The sequence below is a fragment of the Ostrinia furnacalis genome, unplaced genomic scaffold (assembly GCF_004193835.3).
Source record: "Ostrinia furnacalis isolate ACB-3 unplaced genomic scaffold, ASM419383v2 OfSCF7454, whole genome shotgun sequence".
In the NCBI taxonomy this organism is placed as follows: domain Eukaryota; kingdom Metazoa; phylum Arthropoda; class Insecta; order Lepidoptera; family Crambidae; genus Ostrinia; species Ostrinia furnacalis.
The window spans coordinates 1,375,354-1,399,104 of NW_021137693.1; the positions used below are offsets into that span (position 1 = coordinate 1,375,354).

Below are 23,751 nucleotides of genomic sequence, written 5' to 3' on the forward strand. Positions count from 1 at the left end.
ATTTTTAGTTTTTTTTGGGCCTTATTTTTTTGTTATTTTTTTACTAAGTAATTATTTTATTGTTTTTTTTTTAATTTTTTTTATTGTTATTTATTGAATTGCGATTATGTAATTCTTCTTTTTTATTTTATTATTATTGTATTCTTTCTATTTTTTCTTTCTATCCTCAGGTGCACTTTGAAGAACCAGCTGGCTTCGCCATCTACGGAATGGATGTCACCAGCTTGCGTAGACTGAACCAGCATGAGAGATAGACAGAGACAGAATCACTACACTTTTGTGTTGTCCCTTTTCATCGCTACAGAAAAAAGAAAGATGGAGATTGTATCGTGCGCTGCTTTCACTTTTGAAGAGAAATAGAAATGGAATATCACTGTCCTTTTTACTTGTAAAGAAAACAGAGAAACAGAAAAATACTTGACAGTCTTTGAAGTCTTTTAGTGGCATCACTTTCACACATTTTTTGCGACAGTTTGTCTTTTTTACTCACACTATATTACAGTAGGAGTGAGAGAGAGATAGACAAAGTTATTATGACTACAAGAAATTGCAAAACAATTGAAAAAAGCTGAGAATTTTAAAACATGCTGGTGAAACAGCGCAAGCTGGTTTGTACTAATCTGAAGCATTGAAGTTAAATTTATTTAAACAGTTAAAAAGGCACACTCACGATATTCCTTTCAACAATAATGATGAATGAGTGGAGTGATGAACCCACTAAATTGAAGTATTAAGTGTGATATACCAAAAAAAAAATTGAAAAATGTTCAAAATTGTGAGTGTGAAGCCACATTGCGTGAAGTATTGTAATAAACAAAGTTTTTTTGCAACATTTTTGTTTCATTTCTAAGTGAAAGTAATTTTTTTTTAAATTATTTAAAAAAATGTTTTTACCTATGCTAATTATTTTAAAACGATAAAAATTTATGGTATTCTAAAAAAATGTACTAGGTATGTTTATGTTGTGGTGGGTGAAAAATATTTTTTTAGTTCAAAGAAATAAAAAAGGTATTTAATGTTACAAATATTTATTTATCTTCAGCCAATTTCGATCAGGATTATCATTAAGGACATAATTTTCAAATATTAATACAATAAATTAAACTTACGTACTAACTTATAAGAAAAAAAAAATGGTCATAAAATAGCCAAAAAACCAACGAAGAGATGGGATTGTGCTATTCTAGGACCACAATACAGGTTCTAATTACTATAATAATTACAAAAAAATGCAAAAATAATACAAAAATAAAATTAAAACTTATTAAAAACTTGAACCCACATTTTTTTTACATTTAATTTTAATGTATTTACATCTTAAAATTAAAAACTCGTATAAAATAATCAAATTAACCTAAAGTAAATAAAAATAAAAAAGGGTTTTCTTTTGTCCGAAATAGAAACACTTATGCCTATCTATGCCAGTTTTGGGTATAAAAATAAAAAAGCTGTGTGCTTTTACTTACTTAACCTCTTTTTCAATTAGATACAGCAAATACTTACATTAAATAAGATTATTACTACAAATTAATAAAAAAAAATACAACAAAAATAACCTTAAGAATAACCTATCTATGTATTAATAAGAAAAAACTGGGAGAAATTAAAAAACAATTCAACAAAATACTTAAACATAATAATAAAAATAGGCATAAATAAAAAAAACACATTTAATTTTATAAAGGATGGGGTCGTACTATTCTAGGACCACAACACAGGGCCCTTACTTTTTACCATAAAAGCCTCATGGAAAAGGTAAGTAATCCTTGAGGAAGGCCCTTTTCTATTTTACCAATATTGGTTTATATGGTTATACGAAAATAACAAAATAACTTTATGCATGTTCAGCCAATTTAGATCAGAGTTACCACTTAGACGCATAATACCTACAGTTTAAAAAATAAAATGAAAATCCATACCTACAGTAAACATTCCCGACTTGCTACTTAAGAATAACCTACGAATATAATAAAACTAAGGCATAAATAAATAAAAAAAACACATTTATAAAAGATGGGATGGTGCTATTCGAGGACTACAACACAGGTTCTTTACTTTTTATAATAAAAACTCAATTTGAAAATGAAATACTTATCTAAAAATGTACATTTGAATCTCAAGATAGGTACATTAAAAAAAATAAAGATTTTTAGCCCAGAAGTTGAAATTATGTACTTACCTACTTGGATTTTTTGGTGAACAAAATACGAAATTAACTTTGTCTTCAGCCAATTTAGATCAGGGTTACCATTTAGGATCATAGTACCCAGGGCCGCGCCGCCCCTGTGTGCGATGTGTGCGGCGCACACAGGCGCCAAGACAATAGGGGCGCCGCGCCGCTACTGCCACCTATTTTTTTTTTAAATGGAGTACATATCGATAAGTAAGTAGGTACAGTATGCGCAAGCGCAACAAAACAAATATTACGCTTATTAAACAAGTCTCTCAATATTTATGTGTTTATTATGATTCACGTTTATGGTTTCATTTTACGCTTAGGGTTTTAGTTTAGTTTACACTAGCGGCCGCCCGCGACTTCGTACGCGTGGATCCCGTTTTACCCCCTTCATCTATCTTACACGGTTTAGATTTTTTCATACATATGTTTTTTCCCGCCTACTCCCGTGGGAATTTTGCAATATCCTGTTGTAACTAAGCTTTAAGTTTACTAAGGTACCTGCTTGCCAAAAAGCGGTTAAGCGGTTTTGATTTTTTATACAAAAGGATTTTCCCGCTAATTCCCGTTTCCGTGGGAATTCCTAAGTATACTATAACCTGCCCAGGAGTATGAAGAATAATTGTACCAAAGTTCGTTAAAATCCGTCGAGTAGTTTTTGTTTCTATAAGGAACATACAGACAGACAGACAAAAATTTTACTGATTGCATTTTTGGCATCAGTGTCGATCACTAATCACCCCCTGGTAGTTATTTTGAAAAAAAATTAAATTAAAACAAAAATATAAATTTAAAAAAATAGCCCACTTAGGGTAAAATGGGCGAACTTGTATTCTTAAAATGACCTTACCTATACACCCACGAAGTATGTCTAATCTTCCGCCAAACACCCTGTATTATAATTTAAGTATGATTAAAGTATTCTTGTTAGCACCAGTTGCAAGTGCATTTCAGTAGCACTAATATAAAAAAAAAGTTAGACTCTTGCTGTTTTTACATAGCATAGGTAGGTACGTAATAGTCATATTAGTATTATTATGATTAGAAACAAGTAAGCTTCTTTGTTATTAACATTTAAATATACAATTCTTTGTATTAAGCATGTAAAAATTTAGTTCGAGTTTTCTTTTTCGTAGTAATTGGCAAGCAGAACGAACGGGATTTACCTATTTAGTATCCTAATCCTAAGTGGTTTTCAGTTTTAATACACTTATGATAATATTATCTAAGTACCTACTGTAAAACTGAAGAACATTTATTTTAGTCAAAATTAACAATTAAAATATTCGTTAAAAATAATTTAAATTCGTTTTTTTATGACGATTCATTAGAAAAGAGGCGCTTTATAGGTTCCGCACACAGGCGCTGCCGGCGGTCGGCGCGGCCCTGATAGTACCTTACAGCTTAAAAAATATTAATTAAATTACTATACAATAAACATAACTTACCTACTTACTACTTAAGAATAACCTACTCGTAATAATAAAAATAAGGCATATTCTAAGTTAGATCTTACAGTACCACCTAAGTAACAGTAGTGTCATAGCAGGCACCATGCACTTATTGGATCCCATTTAAAGAGCATGGGGCCTTCTGAGTCCATCACCACAAAAAAAAATTGAGGACATTTCACAAAATTAAAAAAAAAACTAAAAATCAGAATACAAACTTATAAATCCCAAAATCTTGCCCAAAAGATTTATTATACAGTATAAAAAGTGGTGCTGCGACCGAGTTTTGCTTTATTCTACTAGAAGAACTTGCTCCTCTCGTATGTCATTTTGTATACTTAAAATTAAATCAATGTTTACATTTTCTGAAGATGATGACAGATTTTAGGATTACAACACTGGTCACTTTTTAACTGTTTCGTAGCTTTTTTACGATAAAAACCCCATGGACAAGGAAATCCTTGAGGAAGACGCTTGTCTATAAAAGTTTATCAATAATCCTAAAGACACAAACTTTAAGAAAAAAAATGCATTTTTTAACCCAGAAGTTGAAATTTTGTATATTTGGTGAACAAAATACGAAAATAACAAAATAACTTCATTATATTCAGCCAATTTAGATCAGGGTTACCATTTAGGCTCATAGTAGGTACAGCTTAAAAAATAAAATAAAAAAAATACTATACACTAAACATAACTTACCTAATTACAACTTAAAAATAATTTATGTACTTACTTCTAAAAAAACTGGAAAAGAAAAAAACTACACTATAAAAATAAAAAATAAATAAATGAATCAAAATATTTACAATTCGTCGAACAGAATATTATTTTAGTTGTGTATTCTGTTAAATATATTAAAATCTCCACATACAGCTACTTTTTTCTTTGATTTGTTACTTTTAGGATCCAACAATGGACTCGAAAAGTTTTGAGTACCTAATTGCAGTTGTTAATTTGCTTATGTAATTAGTTAAGAGACTTTTACTATACAAAAACGGCATACGGGAGGAGCAGTGCTTCATTTAATTTCCACCGTAGCCTTTAAAGGATAGAACGAAAAGAACCGGACTGGAGTAGTTATGCTCAAGACCATCTTGCACATCAGCCGAAAGTACTATTTGAGTACTATTAAGAAAGTACTATTTAGAAAAGTACTTTAAGGAAGTTTTAAAGACTCCCACGGCAGTTTTGAGGGATCCCGTAATGCAGGATCCCGTAGAAATGAATTGCCATGGGAAAGGGCCCTGAGATCGCGACCGCGATTGGCTGCGTTCTCCTACAAGAAGGGTTGGGTATTGTTGACCCTATCTATGGTCAAGAACGAAATCTGTGTATGAAAAACAGTAAAAATCGGAATGGAAACTTCTAAATCCCAAAATCTTGCCGAAAAAAAAGAGGATAAAATGAGGTTCCTTATCCTACAAGAAGGATTAGGTATTGTTGACTTGTGCAAGCAAATAATATGAAGACTGGCTTAGACAAGGTCAAGTATATCAACCTCTGGCCTGAGACGAACCTCAGACAATACCCGAGGGTGAACTATACAAGTGGGGACCACATTCAACCCCTTCAAGGATTACCTTAGGGAAATAAATAAGAAGAAGAATAGAATAGAAAGATTAAAGAATATTATGGTCTGGTCTGCGAACACGTAGAATTTTGTCCAATGACCCCAAGCTACCCATCCTTATCGCTCGCGCGTAATTGGTCCCCACTTAAGATTAAGATTAAGTTTCAGTTACAGTTCTCACATCCGAAATAAATCAGTGTCACAAGAAAGTCTTTGACCAGTATTTGTTGCCAGTGATGGTATACGGATCTGAGACGTGGTCGCTTACTATGGGCCTCATAAGAAGGCTCAAGGTCTATATTTCAGGACAATTCTAAATTTCAGGACACTCAAACGATTAGTGTCCTAAAAAAAACAAAAAAGTTGTCTAACTTAACATAACAGACTTTTAGTATACAAAACGGCATTCGAGAGGAGCAGTGCTTCATTAAATTTCCACCATAGCCTATAAAGGATAAAAAGAAAGAAACAAAACAGGATTATTTATGTTCAAGATCATCTTGCATATCAGCCGAAAGTACCATGTTAGTACTATTTAATTACTATTCGAGTACTATTTTTGTGAGTATTATTTAAAGTCTATGCAAGTCAAAAAACTCGAGTTTAAAAAAACGCAGACAGAAAGGCAAAGACCTCTAAAACCACTAAGCGTGGTGCACCCAGAAAGTCCACAGACTGATAGCAACGGAAATGAGAGCTGAACAAGCACTTCGCACCCTTAATAATATAGGGGCACAACTCAAAATTTTTGGTTTTTTACTTTTTGTACTAGAGAGGCATATTTTCGTCAGTTCTACAAGATGGCTTTCACAGAAATCGAAAACAATGATCAGATTAAAGAGTTCTACATTTTGTGCCCCTTCCATACTTTCATCTATCTTCCCGCTAGAAGGGCTGAATCAGAGACATGCCGATATTTGTCGAATCCGGCCCCCGCGACTGTGGTCCAATTTGGAGTTGTGCCTTTGTGTGACAAACTTTTAAGTAAGTGTTAGTGAGCTAAGTCTAATTAATTCCATATATTTCTAATAATATGTTACATTTTCATTTTTATTACATTGATAAAGTCCCGTTAATCATAGAAAATTATAAAATATAACTTTAACTTTAGTTAGGCGGACCATGGATGGGTGTTTGTAGTTAAATTTATAACTCTCCTATAAAAGTAATTTGCTTCTTGGTATTAATTTTCATACCTATTGGTTGATTAGGAGCCTATAGAATGTTTTATCGCGATGCTAAGAAATAAAGCGGTGGTTATGAAATACTTCCCGACAAATAAACTAATGATTTATAAAATAAGAGACATACCTACGTGTTAAGGCTATTAACGTTCGCTCGGGGCTCGGGTTGGCTTTTTTCTTTGTTTATTTCATGAATAAACGCACTAGTCAGCCAAAAGGTGAATTACTTTAATATGTTAGTGTTATAATTTATAATTATATTCTTTAATTTATTACGGTCACATAAATTGATGCTAATTAATCACTCAGATTCTGAGGACTGAGGATACATCGAATTTATTTTAAAATTATCTTTTCACGTATTAAGTTACTACAATTTTACTGATCAGCTATTAGACCTTGAAATTTTCAGTTTGTCTAAATTTAAGTTCTAAAGTGCTTTTTGTCTTAAAAATGTGAGTTCGTAATGTAATCTTGTGTTAACACCAGTTTTTATTAATATGTGGCAAATATTGTACACAAAAGCAAAGAAAAAAGATCACGGAGTTTGTGATAACAAACCAAGCATACTCTGGGATAAAAATTGTACAAAATAATAAATATTGGGTGTCCAATATCGTCGTAAACCTTGTGTACCTAGACTCTTTGCAATACTGAAGTCAAGCAGGACGTAAAGGGCTTCTATTTGGAGGGCCAAAGATATGTATTGAGCTTTCTAATCACTAAAATGATCAAAAGCAAAATGATGATGAGTACGGAAAAATTAAAAGCAGCTATCTTCGATGGACTGCAAATCCGTGCTCTTATAAAAGACTGTATTTGTAAACCATATAACACAAATTGAATCTGAAGCATGGCTAAGGTGCTTTAGTAGTAAAATATTTTTTGGGGAATGTTAGAACACCAGAATAGATATTCTTGTGTTCAAAATTGGTTGCTAAAATCCTTCAAAAATTACACACGCCAATTTGAGTATTAAATTGTATTTTTTACAATAGCCATTTGAACTGATTCCCACATAATGTGGGTGATTATAGTAAGGGACAAGGAGAACGGTTCCTTCCACCAGGACAGCAGGATAGTGGAAAAAAGATACCAAGGTACTGGCTGTTGGACTTTAATAAGTGATTATCCTGAACAAATCCATAACAGAAAACCTTACAGAAAAAGTTTTTGTAGGTTTTTTCTTTATTTGATAAAAAGCATATTTTTTATAGGGTAAGAGTCCCTATCTATCTAAGTAAAAATATTTTGAATGCATAAAATTAGTATTTTCATGTCGGTTTTCTCAGAGAAATAGCTAATAGTCTTTATTTTAATCTAATTCGACATATCTAATAATTTTCTAGTATTCAGCACCCTACTCTTATACTGAATTGGCTATAAGCTACTATACCGCACAATAACTGTCCCCAATGTTATTGGGCGTAAATCAATATAAAAATCGAATAATACACTTATTTTTAAATATTAGAGAGCAATATTAGGGAATATGCCATATAAAACAATTCAGCCTAAGGATTAGATGGGCACAAGTACAAGTAATACCCAAAATCACAACAACAGAAAAAGTAAAATAAAGGCCTAACTTTGAAATATTTTTTTAAACAATTTTTTTACATACTCACAATCAATATTTTCAAAAATGTCTCATGTCAAATTATATAACAGATACCAGTGATGAAGTATGCTTAATTTGAAAGTTGTAGCTGATAAAATAAAGATTTTAGAGCCAATTATGTAAAAAACCGCGATCCGCCGATTGGTTTTTTGGCTTTTCCCAAAAAACTGAATTTTGGAGTTGTGCCCATTCATTATTAAGGGTGCGACTTGTCCACAGAAAGACCTGGGACCAAATTCCGGTCGAAAAACCTCCGGATCCGAAAGCGAAGAAATGCATTCCCTCGAAGAAAGATTCATCAAATATCAGTCGAGGAAAACCTGAAAACTGGATCTTACGGTACCACTTACAGATAACGGTACAAATTACTAATAGTCCCGTTAGCCCCTCGTGGTAAGCTAAATAAGCTGGTTTTACGAGTGGGCTCACCACAATAGTCGAGCGGTGGGATCCGAACCCGCGTTCCTCGGATCTCGAGTCGGCCAGTCCGACCACTTCACCGTTGGGCTATCGTGGCTTTCCCAAGAGACAGGTGTAACCTAGTTTGGGGACCACTAGCAATACTAAGTTGTAACCTTGGTATAATAAAGGATTTATTATTATTAAATAATTTTATCAAATTCGAAATTGGTTTACATTCGTTGTAAGATAAGTTTACGTAGGTATTAAGTTGTACTTGTCCAATCTTTACCTTTAAAATTCTTTGTGATTTGGGACCACCATTGATGTGTTATGCCAAATATATATAACTAATATATAACTTTAAGAAACACTGCCTTACAATAAGAAAATGCTTAAAAAGTACAGTAGAATAACCTGAATAAAGTTACGATAAAAACTGAACCCACAAGAAAGTCTTTGACCAGTGTTTGTTGCCAGTGATACGGTATACGGAGTTGAGACGTGGTCGCTTACTATGGGCCTCATAAGAAGGCTCAAGGTCACCCAAAGGGCGATGGAGCGTGCTGTGCTCGGAGTTTCCCTGCGTGCCCCGCCTACTGACACGCGAACCAATCACAGAGCTCTATTCAACGCTGCGCGTTCGATTTGCTGCTTCACTTAAGCAAGCATCGTTTATACGGGTGTTAAGTCGTTTAAGGCGAGTGTCCATAGAAACAAAACATCTAACCTAACAGACTTTTAGTTATTCAAAACGGCATACGGGAGGAGCAGTGCTTCATTTAATTTCCACTGTAGCTTTTACAGGATAAAAAGGTTATTTTTAAGTTATTTTTACACCCAAAACTGGATTAGTTAAGTTCAAGACTATCTTGGAGAGCAAAACTGGATTAATTTACTCCAGATGTGAACTCTAATGGACATCATCCATCCAAAGTCTAAATTTCAGGACACTCAAACGATTTAAGTGTCCTAAAAACAAATGAACGTCTAACTTAACATAACATACTTTTAGTATACAAAATGGCATACGAGAGGAGCAGTGCTTCATTTAATTTCCACCGTAGCCTTTAAAGGATAAAAGAAAAGAACAAAACTGGAATAGTTATGCTCAAGACCATCTTGCAGAGCAAAACTGGAATTTTTTGCTCAAGATCAAGACGCTAAGAGAATATCAAATCTGTCCATGGGAGGCACCACGGCCGAAAAGCAGACAGAGATGGCAAATATCTCTGAGAACACAAAGCGTGAAGCTTCGTTGTGCAGCCAGAAAGACTGGAGGCTGGTAGCAATGGATATGAGAGCTGAACAAGCACTTGTCCTCAGAAAGACCTGAGACAAATTCCAATCACAGAATGAAAAAAGTAAATAAAATAGGTCACGGCACTATGGTGAGGCTGGATCAGTAATCAAGCAATGTTCATAATTATTTCAGAACACTTGTCTCAACGACTTAGTGTCATAGAAACAAATAAACATTTTACCTTTAAAATTCTTTGTGATTTGGGACCATCATTGATGTGTTATGCTAAATATATAACTTTAAGAGACACTGCCTTACAATAAGAAAATGCTTAAAAAGTACAGTAGAATACAGTTATATGTATAACCTGAATAAAGTTACAATAACGACTGAACCAGATTAGTTATACTCAAGGCAAAAATCACTATTGCCCGTATTCACAAACACTACTATGAGCTTTCACAGTGCGCGTGGACGCACAGGGTGACACACGAACCAATCACAGAGCTCTATTCAACGCTGTGCGTTAGATTTGCTGCTTCACTTACTCAAGCATCGTTTATACGCGTGTTAAGTCGTTTGAGACGAGTGTCCATAGAAACAAACATCTAACCTAACAAACTTTTAGTATACAAAACGGCATACGGGAGGAGCAGTGCTTCATTTAATTTCCACTGTAACCTTGAAAGGATAAAAAGAATGGTGGAATATTTTTACACCCAAAACTGGAATAGTTATGCTCAAGACCATCTTTCACTTCAGCCGAAAGTACTTACAGTTATTACTGTGGGGGCACATCAGCTAAAAGTACTATGTAAGTACTATTTAGTACTATTTTTGTGAGTATTATTTAAAGTCTATGCAATTCTAAAAAACTCGAGTTTAAAAAAACGCAGACAGACATGGCAAAGACCTCTAAAACCACTAAGCGTGGTGCACCCAGAAAGTCCACAGACTGATAGCAACGGAAATGAGAGCTGAACAAGCACTTGTCCATAGAAAGACCTGGGACCAAATTCCGGTCGAAAAACCTCCGGATCCGAAAGCGAAGAAATGCATTTCCTGGAGGAAGACTCATCAAAGATCAGTCGAGGAAAACCTAAAAACTGGATCTTACTGTACCACCCACTAGAAAACGATACAAGCAAGAATGGATTTGTTGTGCTCAAACTCTAGACGCCATCTTGGGGAGAATCAACTCTGCCTGTAGGGGGCCACATCAGCCGAATCTGGGGGCACGGCAGTGCCCCCACCAATCGAGCAAATGTACTATTTATGTACAAATAAGAAAATACTATTTGAGTAGGTACTACTTCAGTACATTTCCTACTACTTAAAAATGAAAAATATTTATTTCCTTAAAAAAACAAAATGAAGAACCCCTTGAGCAAATATCAGAGGACAGAGGTAAAAAAAAGGATTAAATATCTGAATTAAAAAAAATTTTAGCTTGACCTGTGTTTGCAGACCAGTGGTTTGACTGTGACCGCTGGTACATGCCGAGTGCGATACGATAGTTAGCTTTCTACCATAGAGTTTCTCATGCTCATCTGAATCTTCGAATAAATCGTCTAAATATGTATAACTCAAAGGTGACTGACTGACTGACTGACATAGTGATCTTGAACATTAGTGTCTAGACAAACCTCAAGAGGATTTAAGACACTATTTAAATCAAAGATGTAATGGCTAAATAATGTAATAATAAATAAATAATTATCTAATGATTGTACAATTTCTATGAAACTAGACAATTTTTACTTGCCTCGATCAATATGTACATAAAATATTATTTCTTGAAGATTATAGTTTTATCGAATGTTCATGTAGATATTGTGACACTGTGTGTATTATAAAAATAAATATGTATGTAACGAATTAATTTTGTCTTTGGATCTAAAACTTGTTTAAAACAGTGCCAACATTCCTAAAGTTTCGGCTTAGTATTTGTTTTTAGAATCAAAATTACATAGGATAAAAATAATAATTCTAATGTTACAAAACTATTTGCATTTTTAAAGTTACTCTACGCTCTTTAATACGCGCTCCGTAGATAAAAAAAGGTGTTTTTTTCGCGCAAATCATCATAATATAACAGAAATAATAAATTAAAAATTAAGGGTAGAATATTTTTACACCCTAAACTGGAATAATTATGCTCAAGATAGACAGAAAACTGCAACTTATCCACAAATTAAGGATGAAATATTTTTTACATACAAAACTGGTTTAATAAACTCAAGATGGGTAATAGGTAGACAGAAAATAACTGCCACAATGTTGCCTGCATGAATGATGTAGGTGATGCCCAAGATCGTTTACAAACAAAACAAATATGTTTTTCATTGTTTTTATGGTAATATTAGGTACCAGATTCAAAAGATTAAAATAAATTATTGTGTTGTTGAAAAAGAAATGATGTCATCTGATTGAAAAAATATATTTTTTTCGCAATCATCGCGACAACTACAAAATATCTTAAAATAAAAAATGTTAAAAAAAAGTCGAAGATTCTGAGAAAGCACTTCAGTAGGTAGCCTTTGCAGGATAAGCAGAACTAAGAAGTTAAAGATGAGTATTTTTTACATTCAAAACTGGATTAGTTATACTCAAGTTGATGGTAAGTAGACCGATGTTACATGTCACCTGCATCCAGTAGGTCCAGACCACCACGTGTTCAGTTCGTTTCCGTAGAATCTGGGACCTTCAGTAGAATCTGAAATGAAAATAAATAAAATTATTAGGCATGTGAAAAAACATAAGTATCTAACTATTCGGGAAACGTCAGGCAGGATTACATACGTTTCTAGACATTGGCACTTAACATTACTGGCTTGTGGCCACTTAGTGTGAGTAGTAAAACTTTTACTTTTACTGTAAAAGTAAAAAAAAAGAATGAAGTAAAAGTAAAAAAAATTAAAGGAACAGTATTTTATTTGCCAACAAAAAATTTACAGTCTGTATATCTAGCGGCTGCTGCAGTTTTTATTTTAAACTAAGTGAAAGTTGAAAGAGATAAAGCGTGCAGTTAAAAGGCCCGTGACGTCAAGGCGTGCTTAAAAGTAGCACTTTGAGACGAGCGTGGAAATAAACGGGATATGGAACGTGTTTTGTACTTACGAAGTTCCCGTGAAAAGGATTGACAAGTTGCAGCAAGACGCCATAACACGCCGTAGGTGCCAAGGCAGCTGCATTCATCGCAGCGGTTGAATATTTGTCAGCCGATGCTGCTTGCTGACAAAGCTGTGGGATAGTAAAATAACAAGAAGTTTAGCAATTAGTAAAAAAAAAAAAAAAAAAGACTCCAGAACAGTTTTTTTTTATTATTTAAACTAGCTGTGCCCGCGACTTCGTACGCGTGTTACCTAAGTAAGTAAGTAGTTGGAATAAATATTTCCCGTTTTTGCAACATTTTTTTTTTACTGCTCCGCCCCATTTTCTATATTGGCTGTAGGATGACGTAGTATAGCCAAAAGCCTTCCTCGATAAATAGGCTATACAACACAAAAAGTATCTGTGTACATTTAGATTTTATGTAACTACAAAGTAGGTAGGTATTTAGAAATATAAAAATATGTACTTACATAACATTCGAAAATTCTTCACGACTTGTTTTTTTGGAAACAGCCAAGCCAGTTTCCTTGATTTGTTAAAGAAACATTTATTAATATCTGTAAAAAAAATATAAAATTAGTTATCTATCTACCTATTTAATTTTATGAATTTTGGTTCCGGGGTGGACAGATTTTTTGAAAAAAGAAATTTGCCAGGGTAATTTTTGAAACATTACCCCAGCGAAATCTATTTTTTTATCTAAAAATTTTAAAACTACAATTGAACAAAAAATCTTACTGTTAGTGAACCTTTCTGCTCACGATGCGATGGACTAATTTATCTGCTATACCTACCTATTCTCAACTCTCTAATCTAAAGTCTACCCCAGCAAAATCTATTTTTTTCTATAAAAACTTTAAAACTACAATAACGAACAAATTTTGCTATTAGTGAACAAATTTCTGCTCACGTTTAAAATAACTGCTATACTATCGACTCTCTACTTAATCTAAAGTATTAAAATTTTGCTGGGGTAGGTAATTATCGTCACGTTTTTTTAAATTGGTTAAGTATAAGAAAGATGCCTATTTCCCAATACAATTTTACATTAATCATTGTGATTTGTTAAGATATTAATCTATTTTAAATCAAATGATAATAATAACAATAAAACCAGTACAAGCTTTTTGCTTTTGTAAACAATTTAGTCAAATCCCAACTAATATTATAAATGCGAAAGTAACTCTGTCTGTCTGTCTGTCTGTTACGCTTTCCCGCTTAAACCTCGCAACCGATTTTGATGAAATTTGGCATAGAGATAGTTTGAGTCCCGGGAAAGAACATAGGATAGTTTTTATCCCGGTTTTTGAAACAGGGACGCGCGCGATAAAGTTTTTCTGTGACAGACAAAATTCCACGCGGGCGAAGCCGCGGGCGGAAAGCTAGTATACATAATATATTTCACTCACCATAATGATGCAACGTGGTCGCGTACTTTATCACTTCATAAAAACTTATTTAACTTTAGAAACCGTTAAATTTTCATTTGAAGGTAATAAATTGTACTTCAAAATAAATAAATTACTATTCCAACTGGAAAATATTCGACCAATAATGTGTAATTTTAAGAAATTTCCATGAGCACGTCTCACTGCTCGGTAGCCATCTTAAAAAGACTTGAATTCTGTGTTCGACGTTTAAAGTTGGAACTATAGCGTTAGCGTCGTAATTTTTCTTGATCTACCTCCAGATTTTTTATCAATTTTGTTATTATGAGCGAGTTATTACGCCGGCGCAGTTACACTCGACGAACTCGACGACGAGAAACCACGAGACAGGCCGAGCGCGAGTGTACAGGGAGCTCTCGCTAACTCTCGGAGTGTCTCCCTGTCGCTCGCTCGATCTCGTGGCGCAAGTAGATACACTATGCGAAAAATTGTCCAAGACGTAACAGTGTGAACACTATCACGGTTACTTTCTCCTTTCCCCACCCGTGCATCGCCCATACTTCGGTGTGCGTTTCAACTTGGAATTTTCCGCATAGTGTGCTTGTGCCATCGGTCCCATTATCGCACAGGCAGGGGCGCAGTTATACTATGCGAGAAATGTATCGATAGTGTAAACAGGCACTTCAGTTAGTTTCGCCGTAAGTCGCCCATACTTTGGTGAGCGAGCTCGCGCTTCGTCTCGGTCAATTCCCTGCATAGTGTAACTGCGCCATGATCATTAGCGTCGTATTTTTTCGATCTACCTTCAGAAATATTTTATCAAGTTTGTTACTCCGAGATATTAAACATTGAATGGAGTAAATCAGTTTAAAATGTTCCAGAACATTCTTTCTATCGACGATAGATAGATAGATATTTACCTACCGCCACACTGTGATTCGTGTAGAACAAGCTAGCTGGACAAAAGTCATTGTTGAATTTCTGATTATCGTTTATAAAAAACGATAAACAACATCCCAGACATTAAGGATTCCACAATTTTTTACTTTGTTAATTACCTAGTCGTGAGTAATTAACATGGTAAGTGAGGATATGAGGATAGTGTAATTTTTAATTCCTAATTTTGCTCGACTTTCGACAACACCTGACATTATTTTTTACTACGGTGACCAAATATTTGTGTGATGGATTTTGAAGATAAGGGTAAGTACTTTTTATTTTCTGTACAATAAGGTGCATAATAATGCACATAGTTTTAAAAAGTATCGCGAAATGTTAACCTTTATATTTTTCTCAAAATTTTATGTTTGGAAGACTAGAAGTTGTATGCCCCCACTTGACCCCAGTCTGGAATTTATATANAATTTTAACTCCAATTGCACACAAAATATTTGGCACGATAAACAATTAAAATTTAAAGTAAAAATTAACAACCCCCAAAACAATAGTAAATTGGAGTCAATTTCATTAGCAAATTGAAACAATTTAATAGTAAAAATAAAAATAGAAAATAAATATGTAGAATTTTAATAAATAATAAAAACCACACAGGAAACGGCACAAATAGTAAAATGTTGCAGTCGTATTATGAGAATACAACTACACAACATTTTNCAGGTCCACAGTGGCATACAGTTAGGATCTCCGGGGATTACCATCCAGCTCGCTACGATGTGGGACTACCGAAGACTCCTTGAAAAAATTGGTTAGGTAGGTAGGTAGAACTGTCCCGGAACTTCAAAATTCAACTCCAATTGTTGCACATACATATTTTTGGCAAAAAACTTAAAATCAAAATTAAATTAAAACCCCATAAAACAATAGTCAAATTGGAGTCAATTTCATTAGCAAATTGATACAATTTAATAGTAATAATAAATATAGAAATAAAATGTAGAAATTAAATAATTAATAAAAACCACACAGGAAACGGCACAGATAGTAAAATGTTGCAGTCGTATTATTAGAATACAACTACACAACATTTTAAGTGTAATGTCACCTGCATACAAATTCCCTCTCGATCAAAATTAGAAAACTAGCAAAAATTTGGCAAACAATGTAAATTTTTAAAAGTAGAAAATAAAAGTAAATATAAATTAGAAAAATATGTAAATTAAATAGGAAAACTAAAAAACAGCAATTAGGAGAATCTTTTCATGGCAACAAAATCATCGAACACCAAACAAGAAAACAATACAACAACTAACCCTTAAACCTTAAAAACCTCAGAAAACAATTGAAAATTAAATAATGAAAAAGGCTCTGGTTATGCTAGAGGTAAATAGAAAAAAAAAAAAAAAAAAAAAAAAAAAAAAAAAAAAAAAAAAAAAAAAANAGTGGACGAGGATCGGATAGTGGCAGAAATACGGGAAAACAGGAGACTTTTGTTGGAAAGTAACATTAAAATAGAATCCATGAAGGAAGAGATCGAAAAGCAGCGGAGTTCCTTAGAAAAGACGTCATATGCTAGCGTGGCGGCTTCCGTGCCCAACCAGCAGCGTCCAGTCAGGTCGGCCCTCCACTCCGTCGTCGTCTCATCAAAGGATGTGATGGAGACGGGGGAGGAGGTGCTGCGGAAGGTCAGGGAAGCCGTCAACGCTAAGGAAGGATGGGTCCGTGTTGAGAAAATACGTAAAGCAAAAAATGCCAAGATCATCATGGGCTGTGGAAGCGAGGAGGAAAGACAGAAAGTCAAGGAAAGGATTGCGGGCACGGGTGGCCTCCTCATCGCGGAGGACATGAAAAATAAAGACCCGCTCCTGGTGCTCAAGGACGTCCTGTTGCTGAACAGCGATGCGGACGTTCTGAAGGCACTAAGGATGCAGAACGGGAGTATTTTCCGTGACCTCCGCGAGGGGGAGGACCGTGTCACAATCCGGTATAAGANAGTTACGGGCATTTTAAAATCCGGCAGCCATCTTGGGCCGCCATTTTGTTTTTATAAAACACGCCATAACTTTGGACAGGAGTGTCGTAGGACAACGGGGTTTTCAACATTGACTTAGGTGTACCTTGCCCCACCCAACCCAAGCGTCAAAATACAAATTGGACGCGACTCTACATTTAGTAGAGACGGCTAGATAGTTGGGTAGAGCTCGCGAAGGCTATTCAGGAGAGCCGTCGCACGACCTCCTGCGACAAACCGTTCGGGAGCCACAAATTTTTGAAGTTTCAAGCCGCCATTTTGGCCGCCATATTGCGAAACTTCAAAAGCTTGCATCTCCGCTCCTGGTGGTCGTAGAGGCTCGGGGTTTGGGCTGATAGTAAACCCCCGGAGAGGGCTTTTAGGCAGGATAGAGCGAGTGACTCTACATAGAGTGCGACTCTATAAATTTTTAAATTTATAGAAAATTTTGTTAGTTTTAAAAATTTTTTTCTTTTATTGTGTTAGATTAAGTTAAGTCTTAGGGATAGTATAGATTTTAGCAAAGTAGAGTCATCAAAAACAACAGAACGACAAAAACTTTTACGTTTTTGAACTCGGACGAGTACTCTTGTACTTACATATATAGGACACGGGCTTTTTACACCCGAACAAATAGAGACAAAGTAGAGTTGACACTTACCTGGAATTTCCCGGTGAGGCTCCCATTGGTGACTGCGCGCGATCTGAAACAGAGAACAAAACATCGATTTAATAAATAAAACTATTGTGTATTTATTTACTATCCCCCAAGACGACATACGTGCAGTTTATTGACACACGTATATAGTTTAAGTTTACAGTTTATTTTATTTTATTTTATTGTGTTGACGTAGCTCTTCCCCAAAATGGCTACTATTCGTACCCCAGCCAAGACCAGGACAGACAGTGACAGGAGCCCCAGGCTTTCCCAGGACAAGGCTAAGGCAGGACCTAGCCCTAACGCCGCCGGAACAACCAGTGTTCGGCGTAGCATAGGAGAGTGGGAGGCCGGGCGAAGTGACCCCCAGCCGTGTAAGTCCAAGACACACCCGCATACTCCCGAGCAGCAGGAACAGGCGAAGGCATCTGCGCCCCCCCGGCCGATAAAGCAGAAGGTAACATCCCCGCGACAGCCCAAGGAGCTGCCGACGCGAAGACCGTCTGCGGACACGGCCGAGGAGGTGCAGATGCCAGCGCCGAAGAAGAGGGGGCCCACCGGCAGGATGGCCGAAGCCAGAGACTGGCTCGTGTACGCGAAATTTAATGTCAATAAATCTCGCAACATGAAGACAGACCTCAAGGCCGGGGCCATCCTGGCGGTGGACAACCTCTACCGGCTGATTAAGGAGTATGCGGAAGAACTTACCAAAAAGACGACCGGAACCAGGACCTCGACGACACCGCCACCTGAAACAAAAAACACGGGGGTTAATACGGATGAAAGTGGAGAGAAGGAAGGACGCAAAGGAAATAATGAGAATGAAGGAAGGAAGGATATGGGGACAAAGGAGATAGTGGAACTGTTAAGGGAACAAGGGGAAAAGATAAACTCTACCTATGCAGAGATTGAGAAACTGAAGCAGTCCCTTGAAACAGTCAGGTCACCACCAGCCGCAACTGTCAATACGTACGCACAAGTGACAGCTTCAACCAGTGCGATGAACCCCAGAAGGGAAGCCTTGCACTCAGTGATAATAACGTCAAAGGATGATAAGGAGACGGGAGACGAGATTATCAACCGGGTTCGCGAGACTGTTAACGCAAAGGACGGCTGGGTGACAGTTGAACGAGTTCGTAAGGTCAAAGACCGCAAAGTAGTAGTGGGATGCAGAACCGAAGAAGCTCGACAACGAATCAAAGAGAGGTTGAAAGGCGCAGCTGACCACCTTAGCGTAGAGGACATCAAGAACCAAGACCCGATGGTGGTTCTCAAAGACGTTCTGCTGGTAAACAGCGACGAGGATATTCTACTAGCACTCAAAAACCAGAATGCAGATGTCTTTGCGGACGTGAAGAAGGAGGATAATAGGGTTGAGATCAAGTACAGGCGGAAAGCGAGAAATCAACTATGCAGTCATGTTGTGTTGAAGGTATCGCCCCGCCTGTACAACAACTTGATTGGTAGAGGCTATGCACATATAGATATGCAACGCATCAAGGTGGAGGACCAGTCACCGTTGATACAGTGCTCGTCATGTTTGGGATACGGCCACGGTCGCAGGTTCTGCAAGGAAACCATCCCTAAATGCAGCCACTGCGGAGGCCCCCACATGAAGAGAGACTGTGCGGACTGGTTGGCAGGAGAAGCACCGAGGTGTTGTAATTGTACAGCAGCCAAGATGGTGGATAGCGTAGAGCACAACGCGTTTAGCCCAGAGTGCGCAGTGCGTAGAAAGTGGGAGGCACTAGCTAGGGCGAAAATTGCGTATTGCTAAGGTGGTCCCGGCGGATACAGGGGCAGGCAGCCCCACCAGAGGATACCTGGTCGCCCAGGCAAACTTACAGAGGAAGATGTTAGCGACAGAAGAACTAATGATAGAGTCCGCTAACAGAAAAATCGCAATAGCTCTTGTTCAGGAACCATATGTGGNTAACCTAACCTAACCTAACCTAACCTAACCTAACCTAACCTAACCTAACCTAACCTAACCTAACCTAACCTAACCTAACCTAACCTAACCTAACCTAACCGCTGGGTGACAGTTGAACGAGTTCGTAAGGTCAAAGACCGCAAAGTAGTAGTGGGATGCAGAACCGAAGAAGCTCGACAACGAATCAAAGAGAGGTTGAAAGGCGCAGCTGACCACCTTAGCGTAGAGGATATCAAGAACCAAGACCCGATGGTGGTTCTCAAAGACGTTCTGCTGGTAAACAGCGATGAGGACATTTTACTAGCACTCAAGAACCAAAATGCAGATGTCTTTGCGGACGTGAAGAAAGAAGAGAACAGGGTTGAGATCAAGTACAGGCGGAAAGCGAGAAATCAACTATGCAGTCATGTTGTGTTGAAGGTATCGCCCCGCCTGTACAATAACTTGATTGGAAGAGGTTATGCGCATATAGATATGCAACGCATCAAGGTGGAGGACCAGTCACCGTTGATACAGTGCTCGTCATGTTTGGGATACGGCCATGGTCGCAGGTTCTGCAAGGAAACCATCCCTAAATGCAGCCACTGCGGAGGCCCCCACATGAAGAGAGACTGTGCGGACTGGTTGGCAGGAGAAGCACCTAGGTGTTGTAACTGTACAGCAGCCAAGATGGTGGACAGCGTAGAACATAACGCGTTTAGCCCAGAATGCGCAGTGCGTAGAAAGTGGGAGGCACTAGCTAGGGCGAAAATTGCGTATTGCTAAGGTGGTCCCGGCGGATACAGGGGCAGGCAGCCCCACCAGAGGATACCTGGTCGCCCAGGCAAACTTACAGAGGAAGATGTTAGCGACAGAAGAACTAATGATAGAGTCCGCTAACAGGAAAATCGCAATAGCTCTTGTCCAGGAACCATATGTGGGAGGGGTTAGAAGGATGAAGGACTATCGTGGGGCGAGAGTCTTCCAGAACGCAGCAGTAGGAGATGGGACTGTCAAGGCAGCGATTATCGTCTTCGATGACAGTATCGATGTCTTACAGTGCCCGAAACTCACTGACAACAATATTGTTGTGGTGAGGATCCGAACCAGCGTATGGGAAATCGCGGCGGTGTCCTTCTACTTCGAACCAGACCAACCCATAGGGCCATACCTGGACCGGCTTAAGACCATTTGCGAAGAACTGGGACCGACAAAACTAATAATAGGAGGCGACAGTAACGCCAAGAGCACCTGGTGGGGCAGCACCATAGAAGACCACAGGGGCGTTGAGATGTCCGGGACCCTGGAAGAGTCCGGACTCCAGGTATTGAACACCGGTGATACGCCAACTTTCGACACCGTGAGAGGTAACAGGGCTATCACAAGCTTTGTCGACATAACAGCTTGTACCGACGACCTCATGGGACTGATAAGTAACTGGAGGGTAGACCAGTCCGTAACCACCTCTGACCACAACACGATTCTCTTTCGGTTAAACCTGACGAAGAGCAAAGGCTTCAGAGTCCACAGAACAACACGACTCTACAACACCAAGAAAGCGAACTGGGACCTCTTCGTAGAAAAGCTGACATCATACAAGGCCGAACACAACATCACCTCAGCGGCAATAAACAGTGTAGAGACAAAGGGTCAGCTGGAAGACATTACCGTCAAGTACACAACGGCAATAACCGAAGCATGTAAGGTCAGCATGCCAACAAAGAGAACGTCAGAGAGAATAACAGTCCCATGGTGGAGTGAGGAGCTCGCGATAAAGAAGAAGACAATGATAACCTTCAGAAGAAGGATTAGAAATGCTGCGCCAGATCGTAGAGCTAAGGTCGTCGAAGAATACCTGGAGAAGAAAGAAGACTATGAGTGCCATGCCAAGAACGCCCGAACCGCGAGCTGGAAAGAGTTCTGCGGAAGACAGGACAGAGAAGGAGTATGGGAAGGGATCTACAGGATCATTAGCAGAACCGCCAGGAGAGAAGAAGACATGACCCTGAAAACCAATGATGGAAAACACCTCAACCCCAAAGAATCGGCAAATCTACTAGCTGAAACTTTCTACCCTGAAGACCTCGAAGTTACGGACAACCTAGACCATCGCCGGGTCAGAGAAACGGCCGAGCGAGTAAACGCCGGGGATAGTGATGATTCACAGGATCCGCCGTTTACATCGCTAGAGCTAGAGACCGCGACGGGGAGTTTTAATCCAAAGAAGGCCCCAGGAGCGGATGGCTTCACAGCAGACATCTGCAGCAGAGCAATATTCCAGGATCCGGACGCTCTCCTTGCCCTCTACAACAAGTGTTTGCAGATCGCACACTTCCCGGACATCTGGAAGGAGGCCACAGTGGTGGTACTTAGAAAACCGGGCAAGGACGACTACATGAACCCCAAGGCTTACAGACCGATAGGTCTATTGCCGGTCTTGGGGAAGATCCTGGAAAAGATGACAGTAGCAAGGATGAAATGGCATTTAGTACCGAGGATTAGTACTCGCCAGTACGGATTCATGCCCCAGAAGAGCACCGAGGACGCCCTCTATAGACTAGTACACCATATCCGAGGCAAAATTGGGCTGAAGAAGCTGGTCTGCCTAGTGTCACTGGATATAGAGGGGGCCTTCGATAGCGCATGGTGGCCAGCCATAAGAGTCCGACTGGCTGAGGAAAAGTGCCCGGTAAACGTAAGGAGGCTACTCGACAGCTACCTGAGCTGCAGAAAAGTCACAGTAAGATTTGCCGGGGAAGAAAGCACGCGAAACACCACGAAAGGTTGCGTGCAAGGGTCAATTGGCGGCCCCCTTCTCTGGAACCTTCTTCTGGACCCACTGCTACACGGACTCGAAGAGAGGGGATATAGTTGCCAAGCTTTCGCTGACGACGTGACGCTTGTCTTCGATGGAGATACAGCTTTGGAGGTGGAGAGACAGGCCAATGCAGCTCTCGCCTATGTTCAGCAGTGGGGTGAGCGTAACAAGCTTAGGTTTGCGCCGCACAAAACTTGTGCAATGGTGCTAACCAACAAGCTTAAATACGACACCCCGCGGCTGACCATGGGAGGGACCAGCATTGGAATGTCTAAGCAGATCAAGATCCTGGGGCTCACGATCGACGACCATCTGACCTTTAATAGCCACGTGGCTAACCAGTGCGTCAGAGCACTGAGCATCTATAAACAGATCGCGCGCGCGGCCAAAGTCACCTGGGGCCTAGACCCGGAGATCATCAGGCTTATATACACCGCGGCGGTAGAGCCAGTCATTCTCTACGCAGCAGCAGCGTGGGCTCCGGCTGTTAAAAAGCTGGGCATTCAGAAGCAGCTCAACACAGTGCAGAGAGGTTTTGCCCAGAAGCTCTGTGGATCGTATCGCACGGTCTCCCTCCATTCGGCTCTCCTATTGTCTGGGATACTTCCTCTCGACCTCAGAGTGCAAGAGGCAGCCGCCCTGTACGAGGCCAAGAGAGGGTCATCCGAGGCAGTGCTGGGTGACAGGGAGGTAGAGCGTGTGGTGGGATTCGCGGAGCTTCCACATCCTGCATCGCATATGAACCTGGAGTTCATTTGCTTGGTAGACCAAAACCTTGTGGACAGGCACAACGTGCAGCAGGTGCGCATCTTCACCGATGGTAGTAAGCTGGAGGGGAAGGTCGGAGCTGCACTCTCCATATGGAAGGGTGAGGCCGAGATCCAGAACCGAAAGCTTAAACTATCAACGCACTGCACAGTCTATCAAGCCGAACTCTTGGCCATATGTGAAGCCACTGAGGTGATCCTCAAGAGGATGGAGACGAGCTATGGAGTGTATAGTGACTCTAGAGCAGCGCTCGAGACACTTGCAAACCATGGCTCACTCCACCCTCTTGCGCGGAAAACCAGGGAGAACCTGCAACGGGCCTCGGAACAGAGCAAATCTGTGAATTTGTTCTGGATCAAAGCCCATGCGGGGCTCCCGGGTAATGAGCGAGCTGATGAATTGGCTAAAGAGGCGGCACTAACAATAAAAAGGAAGCCGCATTATGACCGATGCCCAGTTTCCTTTGCCAAAGGAGCGATAAGGGCCGCATCTATTGACAGGTGGAGCGCACGCTATGCAGAGGGTAGTACCGCGGCAA

At 38.8% G+C, this 23,751-nt stretch overlaps 2 protein-coding genes and 1 long non-coding RNA gene across 3 annotated transcripts in view; 2 read left to right on the plus strand and 1 right to left on the minus strand.

Annotated features, from left to right (window-relative positions):
• The window catches only part of LOC114364603 (uncharacterized), a 67,246-nt gene extending 66,749 nt beyond the window's left edge, over window positions 1-497 (plus strand). The window contains exon 51 of the mRNA XM_028320814.1: window positions 171-497. Coding sequence (XP_028176615.1) covers window positions 171-254 — 84 coding nt within the window. The 3' untranslated portion in view covers window positions 255-497. The remainder of the gene's footprint in view (window positions 1-170) is intronic.
• Window positions 498-12,170: 11,673 nt separating this feature from the next.
• Window positions 12,171-13,316, minus strand: LOC114364595 (uncharacterized). Its single transcript, XR_003656858.1, has 3 exons — window positions 13,232-13,316; window positions 12,768-12,890; window positions 12,171-12,363 (listed from the first exon to the last, which is right to left on the minus strand). It is a non-coding gene; the product is annotated as an uncharacterized LOC114364595 (long non-coding RNA).
• Window positions 13,317-17,554: 4,238 nt separating this feature from the next.
• Window positions 17,555-19,626, plus strand: LOC114364620 (uncharacterized). Its single transcript, XM_028320844.1, has one exon. It carries the CDS (start codon window positions 17,924-17,926, stop codon window positions 19,490-19,492), a length of 1,569 nt encoding a protein of 522 aa, XP_028176645.1. The 5' UTR covers window positions 17,555-17,923; the 3' UTR covers window positions 19,493-19,626.
• Window positions 19,627-23,751: the final 4,125 nt, after the last annotated feature.

Bases quoted from the DNA above. Each gene is read 5' to 3' on its own strand.
- LOC114364620 (XM_028320844.1), top strand. From the start codon at position 17,924: ATGGCTACTATTCGTACCCCAGCCAAGACCAGGACAGACAGTGACAGG.